The sequence below is a fragment of the Tachyglossus aculeatus genome, chromosome 21 (genome assembly GCF_015852505.1).
Source record: "Tachyglossus aculeatus isolate mTacAcu1 chromosome 21, mTacAcu1.pri, whole genome shotgun sequence".
Lineage (NCBI taxonomy): Eukaryota > Metazoa > Chordata > Mammalia > Monotremata > Tachyglossidae > Tachyglossus > Tachyglossus aculeatus.
In genome coordinates this window covers 12,458,489-12,469,669 of record NC_052086.1, presented here as the reverse complement: position 1 = coordinate 12,469,669, position 11,181 = coordinate 12,458,489, and the positions used below count along the sequence as shown (strand labels likewise).

At 45.3% G+C, this 11,181-nt stretch overlaps 1 protein-coding gene across 1 annotated transcript in view; it reads right to left on the bottom strand.

Annotated features, from left to right (window-relative positions):
• Nucleotides 1-1,722: 1,722 nt before the first annotated feature.
• C21H16orf89 (chromosome 21 C16orf89 homolog) overlaps nt 1,723-11,181 on the bottom strand; it is a 58,359-nt gene continuing 48,900 nt past the window's right edge. The window contains exon 9 of the mRNA XM_038763197.1: nt 1,723-2,015. Within this exon, the coding sequence (XP_038619125.1) occupies nt 1,864-2,015 (152 nt within the window). The 3' untranslated portion in view covers nt 1,723-1,863. The remainder of the gene's footprint in view (nt 2,016-11,181) is intronic.

The window sequence follows — 11,181 nt, the reverse complement described above, 5'->3', positions numbered from 1 at the left end:
ATACGGCCTGGGGATGCACATCCTGTACTATTTATTGGTTGACACCAGCATGTGTGAGCCAATCTGTTGATAATAATTCATTCATTCAATCGTATTTATTGAGCGCTTACTGTGTGCAGAGCGCTGTACTAAGCGCTTGGGAAGTCCAATCAATCAATCAATCAATCAGTCGTATTTATTGAGCGCTTACTATGTGCAGAGCACTGTACTAAGCGCTTGGGAAGTACAAATTGGCAACATATAGAGACAGTCCCTACCCAACAGTGGGCTCACAGTCTAAAAGGGGGAGACAGAGAATAAAACTAAACATACTAACAAAATAAAATAAAATAAAATAAAAGTTGGCAACATATAGAGACGGTCCCTACCCAACAGCGGGCTCCCAGTCTAGAATCAATCAATCAATCAATCGTATTTATTGAGCGCTTACTGTGTGCACAGCGCTGTACTAAGCGCTTGGGAAGTCCAAGTTGGCAACATATAGAGACGGTCCCTACCCAACAGCGGGCTCACAGTCTAGAAGGGGGAGACAGAGAACAAAACAAAACATATTAATAAAATAAATAGAATAAATATGTACAAATAATAAATAGAGTAATAAATAATCCTACAGTCGACCAGCCGGTGGTATTTATTGAGCGCTTACTGTGTGTGGAGCACTGTACTAAGCGCTTGGGAAGGCCAAGTTGGCAACATATCAAGACGGTCCCTACCCAACAGCGGGCTCACAGTCTAGAAGGGGGAGACAGAGAACAAAACAAAACATATTAATAAAATAAATAGAATAAATATGTACAAATAATAAATAGAGTAATAAATAATCCTACAGTCGACCAGCCGGTGGTATTTATTGAGCGCTTACTGTGTGCGGAGCCCTGTACTAAGCTCTTGGGAAGTCCAAGTTGGCAACATATAGAGACGGTCCCTACCCAACGGCGGGCTCCCAGTCTAGAAGGGGGAGACAGAGAACAAAACAAAACATATTAAACAAATAAAATAAATAGAATAAATATGTACAAATATAATAAATAGAGTAATAAATAATCCTACAGTCGACCAGCCGGTGGTATTTATTGAGCGCTTACTGTGTGCAGAGCACTGTACTCTTCCCCTTTTAGACTGTGAGCCCACTGTTGGGTAGGGACTGTCTCTATATGTTGCCAATTTGTACTTCCCAAGCGCTTAGTACAGTGCTCTGCACATAGTAAGCGCTCAATAAATACGATTGATGATGATGATGATGATACCAAGCGCTTGGGAAGTCCAAGTTGGCAACACACAGAGACAGTCTCTACCCAACAGCGGGCCCGCAGTCTAGAAGGGGGAGACAGAGAACAAAACAAAACATATTAACCAAATAAAATAAATAGAATAAATATGTACAAATAAATAAATAGAGTAATAAATAATCCTACAGTTGACCAGCCGGTGGTATTTATTGAGCGCTTACTGTGTGCAGAGCACTGTACTAAGCGCTTGGGTAGTCCAAGTTGGCAACATATAGAGATGGCCCCTACCCAACAGTGGGCCCACAGTCTAGAAGGGGGAGACAGAGAACAAAACAAAACATATTAACCAAATAAAATAAATAGAATAAATATGTACAAATAAAATCAATCAATAAATAGTAATAATGATAGAATTTATTAAGCACTTACTATGTGCAAAGCACCGTTCGAAGCGCCGAGCACTGTTCTAAGCGCTGTATTCATCTAACAGTACTGGGAGGAAGACTGTGAACACCACGCGGGACAACCGGATCACCTTGTATCCCGCCCGAGCGCTTAGTAGAGTGAGCAGGGATCAGAAGCCAGATCCTCCACATGCCGGGCCCCGGCTCCTTCCAGTAGCCCTCGCTGCGTCTTACCAGGCCGTGCCCCTTCTCTCCGGTTGCCGTCCGCTCGGGGCGAGGCCCTCCCGAGGCTCAGGGCCGCCGGGCGAGGGGTCCGCGAGGCGATAGAGGAAGCCCCCCAAGGCTCCGACAGCCACAGCCGTGTTGTGGGAAGAACAGCCATCTGAGGAGGAGAGAACCTGTGAAGGGGGCTGCCTGCCCGGTGGGATTAATCTAGGATCGTCCAACCTTACGGTGGGCACACGTTATCTCAGCCGTCGCCCGCGCCCTTCGCTCCTTACTCCTCGGAGAGCTCCAGTGGTTCATTCATTCATTCGTGTTTATTGAGCGCTTACTATGTGCGGAACACTGTACTAAGCGCTTGGGAAGCCCAAGTTGGCAACATCTCGAGACGGTCCTTACCCAACAGCGGGCTCACAGTCTAGAAGGGGGAGATGGACAACAAAATAAAATAAATAGAATAGTCAATATGTACGAGCAAAATAGAGTCATCAATCTGTACAGACATATATACAGGTGCTGTGGGGAGGGGAAGGAGGTAGGGCAGGGGGGGTTCATTCATTCAATCGTATTTATTGAGCGCTTTCTGTGCGCTGAGCACTGTACTAAGCCCTTGGGAAGTACAAGTTGGCAACATCTAGAGACAGTCCCTACCCAACAGCGGGCTCACAGTCTAGGAGGGGGAGACGGACAACAAAACAAAACATATTAACAAAATAAATAGAATAGTCAATATGTACGAGCAAAATAGAGTAATCAATCTGTACAAACATATATACAGGTGCTGGGGGGAGGGGAAGGAGGTAGGGCGGAGGGGTTCATTCATTCCATCGTATTTATTGAGCGCTTACTGTGCACAGAGGACTGTACTAAGCGCTTGGGAAGTCCAAGTTGGCAACATCTAGAGACAGTCCCTACCCAACAGCGGGCTCACAGTCTAGGAGGGGGAGACGGACAACAAAACAAAACATATTAACAAAATAAATAGAATAGTCAATATGTACGAGCAAAATAGAGTAATCAATCTGTACAAACATATATACAGGTGCTGGGGGGAGGGGAAGGAGGTAGGGCGGAGGGGTTCATTCATTCCATCGTATTTATTGAGAGCTTACTGTGCACAGAGGACTGTACTAAGCCCTTGGGAAGTCCAAGTCGGCAACATCTAGAGACGGTCCCTACCCAACAGCGGGCTCACAGTCTAGGAGGGGGAGATGGACAACGGAACAAAACATATTAAAAAAATAAAATAAATAGAATAGTCAATATGTACGAGCAAAATAGAGTGATCAATCTGTACAAACATATACACACAAAACAAAACATATTAACAAACTAAAATAAATAGAATAAATATGTACAAATAAAATAGAGTAGTAAGTACGTACAAACATATATATATATATATATATATACAGGTGCTGTGGGGAGGGGAAGGAGGTAGGGCGGGGGGGATTCATTGCCTATCAACCTTCGAATCGGGCAAAAACTCCTCACCCTGGGCTTCAAGGCTGTCCATCCCCTCGCCCCCTCCTACCTCACTTCCCTTCTCTCCTTCTCCAGCTCGGCCCGCACCCTCCGCTCCTCCGCCGCTCACCTCCTCGCTGGGCCTCATTCTCGCCCGTCCCACCGTCGACCCCCGCCCCACATCCTTCCCCTGGCCCGGAATGCCTTCCCTCCGCACATCCACCAAACTAGCTCTCTTCCTCCCTTCAAAGGCCTTCCCAGACAGAGACCCCCATTTTTCCTCTCCTCCTCCCCTCCTCATCACCGCCCCCTGGCCCTACCCTCTTCCCCTCCCAACAGCACGTGTATATATTTGTACATATTTATTACTCTATTTATTTTATTTGTACATATTTACTACTCAATTTTATCAATGATGTGTATACAGCTATACTTCTATTTATTATGATAGTGTTGACACCTGTCTACTTGTTTTGTTGTCCGTCTCCCCCATTTAGACCATGAGCCTGTTGCTGGGTAGGGACCGTCTCTATCTGTTGCCGATTTGTACTTCCCAAGCGTTTTATGTTTATATTTATTTGTACATATTTATTACTCAATTTTATCAAGGATGTGTATACAGCTATACTTCTATTTATTATGATGGTATTGACACCTGTCTACTTGTTTTGTTCTCCGTCTCCCCCTTCTAGACTGTGAGCCTATCGTTGGGTAGGGACAGTCTCTATCTGTTGCCGATTTGTACTTCCCAAGCGTTTTATATTTATATTTATTTGTACATATTTATTACTCAATTTTATCAATGATGTGTATACAGCTATACTTCTATTTATTATGATGGTATTGACACCTGTCTACTTGTTTTGTTCTCCCTCTCCCCCTTCTAGACCGTGGGCCTGTCGTTGGGTAGGGACTGTCTCTATCTGTTGCCAATTTGTACTTCCCAAGCGCTTTACATTTATTTATACATATTTATTACTCAATTTATTTTATCAATGATGTGTATATAGCTATACCTCTATTTATTATGATGGTATTGACACCCGTCTACTTGTTTTGTTCTCCATCTCCCCCTTCTAGACCACGAGCCCGTTGTTGGGTAGGGACCGTCTCTATCTGTTGCCGATTTGTACTTCCCAAGCGTTTTATATTTATATATACATATTTATTACTCGATTTATTTTATCAATGATGTGTATAGAGCTATACCTCTATTTATTATGATGGTATTGACACCTCTCTACTTGTTTTGTTGTCCATCTCCCCCTTCTAGACCGTGAGCCCGTTGTTGGGTAGGGACCGTCTCTACCTGTTGCCAATTTGTACTTCCCAAGCGTTTTATATTTATATTTATTTGTACATATTTAGTACTCAATTTTATCAATGATGTGTATAGAGCTATACTTCTATTATGATGGCATTGACACCTGTCTACTTGTTTTGTTGTCCATCTCCCCCTTTTAGACCGCGAACCCGTTGTTAGGTAGGGACCGTCTCTATCTGTTGCCGATTTGTACTTCCCAAGTGTTTTATATTTATATTTACTTATGCATATTTATTACTCAATTTATTTTATCAATAATGTGTATAGCGCTATACCTCTATTTATTATGATGATATTGACACCCATCTACTTGTTTTGTTCTCCATCTCCCCCTTCTAGACAGTGAGCCCGTAGTTGGGTAGGGACCGTCTCTATCTGTTGCCGATTTGTACTTCCCAAGTGTTTTATATTTATTTATGCATATTTATTACTCAACTTATTTTATCAATGATGTGTATAGAGCTATACCTCTATTTATTATGATGGTATTGACACCCGTCTACTTGTTTTGTTCTCCGTATCCCCTTTCTAGACTGTGAGCCCATTGTTGGGTAAGGACCATCTCTATCTGTTGCCGATTTGTACTTCCCAAGGCACTTTATATTTATATTTATTTATGCATATTTATCACTCGATTTATTTTATCAATGATGTGTATACTGCTATACTTCTATTTATTATGATGGTGTTGACACCTGTCTACTTGTTTTGTTGTCCGTCTCCCCCTTCTAGACCGTGAGCCTGTCGTTGGGTAGGGACCATCTCTATCTTTTGCCGATTTGTACTTCCCAAGCGTTTTATATTTATATGTATTTATACATATTTATTACTCAATTTATTTTATCAATGATGTGTATGTAGCTACACTTTCATTCATTCATTCAATCATATTTACTGAGCGCTTACTATGTGCAGTGCACTGTACTAAGTGCTTGGGAAGTACAAGTTGGCAACATCTCGAGACGGTCCCTACCCAACAGCGGGCTCACAGTCTAGAAGGGGGAGACAGACAACAAAACAAAACATATTAACAAAATAAAATAAATAGAATAAATATGTACAATTTTGGGACGGGCGAGAAGAAAGCCCAGTGAGGAGGTTAGCGATGGTATTGACACCTGTCTACTTGTTTTGTTGTCCGTCTCCGCCTTCTAGACCGTGAGCCCGTCGTTGGGTAGGGACCGTCTCTATATGTTGCCAATTTGTACTTCCCAAGAGCTTAGTAGAGTGCTCTGCACACAGTAAGCGCTCAATAAATACGATTGAATGAATGAATGCCCTGATGTCACCCTGAGAGAGAAGCAGGGACCCGTGATTCTCCCCTGCCCTCTTACCGAGGGATCCCAGACTGAGCCCCTTCCTTCCTCTCCCCCTCGTCCCCCTCTCCATCCCCCCCATCTTACCTCCTTCCCCTCCCCACAGCACCTGTATATATGGATATATGTTTGTACAGATTTATTACTCTATTTATTTATTTTTTAATTTTACTTGTACATACCTATTCTATTTATTTTATTTTGTTAGTATGTTTGGTTTTGTTCTCTGTCTCCCCCTTTTAGACTGTGAGCCCAATGTTGGGTAGGGACTGTCTCTATATGTTGCCAATTTGTACTTCCCAAGAGCTTAGTCCAGTGCTGTGCACATAGTAAGCGCTCAATAAATACGACTGATGATGATGATGATGATGATCGGGGCTGCCCCCCTCAACGGACGGTGGGTACATCAGGATCGGGGCGAGCGTAAAGAGAACCCAAGCCACCTAATCGCCAGTTGGTTCATCCATTCGTGCGATCGGATTTATCGAGCGCTTACCGCGTGCGGGGCACTGGACTAAGCGCTTGGGATCGGCAACGTACAGAGACGGTCCCTACCCATCGACGGGCTCACAGTCGAGAAGCGGACAACACAACAGAACACGTAGACAGGTGTCAAAATCGTCAGAACAAATAGAATTAGAGCTATATACGCATCATTAATAAAATTAATAGAGTAGTAAATATGTACAGATATACACCAGCGTTGTGGGGAGGGGAATTTCTCTGCCAAAAGGAACTGTGCTTGATAATCTTCAGCCACCCGGCTGACTTCTGTTCCCATCAGTCAGACGGGAAGAACTGCCCCGGATTCATTTTAAATGATATCTGTTAAGCGCTTACTATGTCAGGCCCTGTACTAAGCGCCGGGGTAGATGCGAGATAAGCAGATTGGACGTAGTCCGTGTCACAGTCTTAATCCCCATTTTCCAGATGGGGGAACTGAGGCCCAGAGAAGTGAAGTGACTTGCCCAAGGTCACGCGGCAGACAAGCCGGCATTAAAACCCCGGCCCTTCCAACTTCCAGGCCGCACGGCAAGGCTTTCCCAGGAAATAATAATAATAATGGTGGTGATGGGGTTTGTTAAGCGCTTACTATGTGCCAAGCACTGTTCCAAGCGCTTACTATATGTCAGGCCCTGTACTAAGTGCCGGGGTAGATGCGAGATAATCAGATAATAATAATAATAATAATAATAATAATAATAATGGTGGTGATGGGGTTTGTTAAGCGCTTACTATGTGCCAAGCACCGTTCTAAGCACTGGGGGAGACACAAGGTGATGGGGGTGTCCCATGGGGGGCTCCCGGTCTTCATCCCCATTTTCCAGATGAGAGAACTGAGGCCCAGGGAAGCGAAGCGACTTGCCCAAGGTCACGCGGCAGACAAGCCGGCATTAAAACCCCAGCCCTTCCAACTTCCAGGCCGCATGGCAAAGCTTTCCCGGGAAATAATAATGATAATAATGGTGGTGATGGGGTTTGTTAAGCGCTTACTATGTGCCAAGCACTGTTCCAAGCGCTTACTATATGTCAGGCCCTGTACTAAGCGCCGGGGTAGACGCGAGATAAGCAGATTGGACGTAGTCCGTGTCACAGTCTTAATCCCCATTTTCCAGATGAGTGAAATGAGGCCCAGAGAAGTGAAGTGATTTGCCCAAGGTCACGCAGCAGACAAGCCGGCATTAAAACCCCGGCCCTTCCAACTTCCACCGGACCGCACGGCAAGGGTTTCCCGGGAAATAATAATAATAATAATGGCGGTGATGGGGTTTGTTAAGCGCTTACTATGTGCCAAGCACCGTTCCAAGCGCTGGGGGAGACACAAGGTGATGGGGTTGTCCCACGGGGGGCTCCCGGTCTTCATTCCCATTTTCCAGATGAGAGAACTGAGGCCCAGGGAAGCGAAGCGACTTGCCTGAAGTCCCACGGCTGACAAGCGGCGGAGCCGGGATGAGAACCCAAGACCTGTGGGTTCCCAAGCGCTTAGTCCAGTGCTCTGCACCCAGTAAGCGCTCAATAAATACAATTGAATGAATGAATGACCTCTGACTCCCAAGACCGCGCTCTTCCCACCGAGCCACGTCGCTTCTCTGGCTAACGATGACAACGAAGAAGAGACGTCTGGCAATCGGCTCACAGTAGAGAAGCAGTGTGGCTCAGTGGGAAGAGCCCGGGCTTTGGAGTCAGAGGTCGTGGGTTCAAATCCCGGCTCCGCCAATTGTCGGCTGGGTGACTCTGGGCAAGTCACTTCACTTCTCTGGGCCTCAGTTACCTCATCTGTAAGATGGGGATAAAGACCGTGAGCCCCCCGTGGGACCACCTGATCACCCTGTAACCTCCCCAGCGCTTAGAACAGTGCTTTGCACATAGTAGGCGCTTAATAAATGCCATCATCATTATTATTATTATTATTATTCATCCTTGCACGTGAAGGCTAGGGTAGCTTATATAACCTGGCTCAGTGGAAAGAGCCGGGCCTGGGGAGTCCGAGGTCATGGGTTCTAATCCCGGCCCCGCCGCTTGTCAGCCGTGTGACTTCGGGCGAGTCGCTTAACTTCTCTGGGCCTCAGTGACCTCATCTGGAAAATGGGGATGAAGACTGGGAGCCCCACGGGGGACAACTGGATGACCCTGTATCCCCTCCAGCGCTTAGAACAGTGCTTCGCACGTAGTAAGTGCTTAACGAATACCATCATTATAAATATAAATTACATTATTATAAACTTGATCATTATAACATCATTCTAAACTTGACCTCAGCAAGCATCTATCTGTAATTTATTTTCATGTCCGGCTGTAATTTATTTTCACGTCTGGCTGTAATTTATTTTCATGTCTGTGGGCAGGGAGTGTTTATCAACTCTGTTGTATTGTACTCTCCCAAGCGTAGTTATAATTCTATTTATTCTGACGGTTTTGACGCCCGTCTCCATGTTTCGTTTTGCTGTCCGTCTCCCCCTTCTAGACCGTGAGCCCATCGTTGGGTAGGGACCGTCTCTATACGTGGCCCACTTGGACTTCCCAAGCGCTTAGTACAGTGCTCTGCACACAGTAAGCGCTCAGTAAATCAATCAATCAATCAATCGTATTTATTGAGCGCTTACTGTGAATGAATGAATGCTAATATAGCTACAAATAGCTAATCGCAAAAGTCCCGCGATAGGCGCCTCTCCGCCATAGCAATCTGAGCGGCCATTTCTTTCGTTATCACGTACAGCCTCCAAAATCCTTGTCTACAGTTCCAAAATTTAATTTCGCCCCTTTCCGCTTCCCCTGTTCGTCCGTTGGGAGGACATCATCATCATCAATCGTATTTATTGAGCGCTTACTATGTGCAGAGCACTGTGCTAAGCGCTTGGGAAGTACAAATTGGCAACCTCTAGAGACAGTCCCTACCCAACAGTGGGCTCACAGTCTAAAAGGGGGAGACAGAGAACAAAACCAAACATACTAACAAAATAAAATAAATAGAATAGATATGTACGAGTAAAATAAATAAATAGAGTAATAAATATGTACAAACATATATACATATATACAGGTGGCCCTAGACAGTGGCCCAAAGGCAGGCCCTTGGCCTGTCAAAGCCCAGGATAATCTACAAACAGAAAGATTCGGCCCTAAACTGTTACTTTTTTTCCTGGTATAGAATAATGATGGTATTTGTTAAGCGCTTACTATGTGCAAAGCACAGTTCTAAGTGCTGGATATATATCCTAAGCGCTTACTATGTGCCAACTTGTACTTCCCAAGCGCTTAGTACAGTGCTCTGCACACAGTAATAATAATGATAATAATGGCATTTATTAAGCGCTTACTATGTCCCAAGCACTGTTCTAAGCGCTGGGGAGGTTGCAAGGTGATCAGGTTGTCCCACGGGGGGCTTGCAGTCTTAATCCCCATTTTACAGATGAGGTCACCGAGGCCCAGAGAAGTGAAGTGACTTGCCCACGGTAAGCGCTCAATAAATCCGACTGAACGAATGAACGCGCCAGACACCGAACTAAGTGTTGGGGAGCATCAGGTTGGACACAGTCCGCGTCCCCCATTGGGCTCCCGGTTTTAATTCCCGGTTTACGGCTGAGGTAACTGAGGCCCAGAGAAGCTAAGTGACTTGCCTGAGATCGCACAGCAGACAAGGATTAGAACCCGGCTCTCTCTGGCTGGCAGTCAGGTCCATTATTTCTGTGATCATTATAGTAACGATGGGATTTGTTAAGCGCTTACTATGTGCCAAGCACTGTTCCAAGTGCTGGGGAGGATACAGGGTGATCGCGTTGTCCCAAGTGAGGCTCCCGGTCTTCATCCCCATTTGACAGATGAGGGAACTGAGGCTCAGAGGAGTTAAGTAATAATAATAATTATTATTATTTTGGTGTTTATTAAGCGCTTACTATGTGCCAAGCACTGTTCTAAGCGCTGGGGAGGATACAGGGTGATCGTGTTGTCCCACATGAGGCTCCCGGTCTTCATCCCCATTTAACAGATGAGGGAACTGGGGCTCAGAGAAGTTAATAACAATAATAATAATTTTGGTGTTAAGCGCTCACTATGTGCAGTGCACTGTTCTAAGTGCTGGGGAGGATACAAGGTGATCACGTTGTCCCCCGTGGGGCTCCCGGTCTTCACCCCCATTTGACAGATGAGGGAACTGAGGCTCAGAGAAGTTAAGTAATAACAATAATAATAATTTTAGTGTTTGTTAAGCGCTTACTATGTGCAATGCACTGTTCTAAGCGCTGGGGAGGATACAAGGTGATCATGTTGTACCCCGTGGGGCTCCCGGTCTTCATCCCCATTTGACAGATGAGGGAACTGAGGCTCAGAGACGTTAAGTAATAATAATAATAATAATAATTTTGGTGTTTATTAAGTGCTCACTATGTGCAATGCACTGTTCTAAGCGCTGGAGGATACAAGGTGATCACATTGTCCCCCGTGGGACTCCCGGTCTTCATCCCCATTTGACAGATGAGGGAACTGAGGCTCAGAGAAGTGAAGTGACTTGCCCGAGGTCACAGAGCAGACCCGTGGGGGAGCCGGGATTAGAACCCACGACCTCTGACTCTCCAGCCCGGGCTCTTTCCACCGAGCCACGTCGCTTCTCTCCTTTTTGGTACTGAATACCTCCAATGTGAGAACACTCCACTGAGCACTCGGAAACCGACAGTCAAAGTTTTCAGAGGGGATCGAGGTGAGATGTAGGAGAGAGGCTGACACAA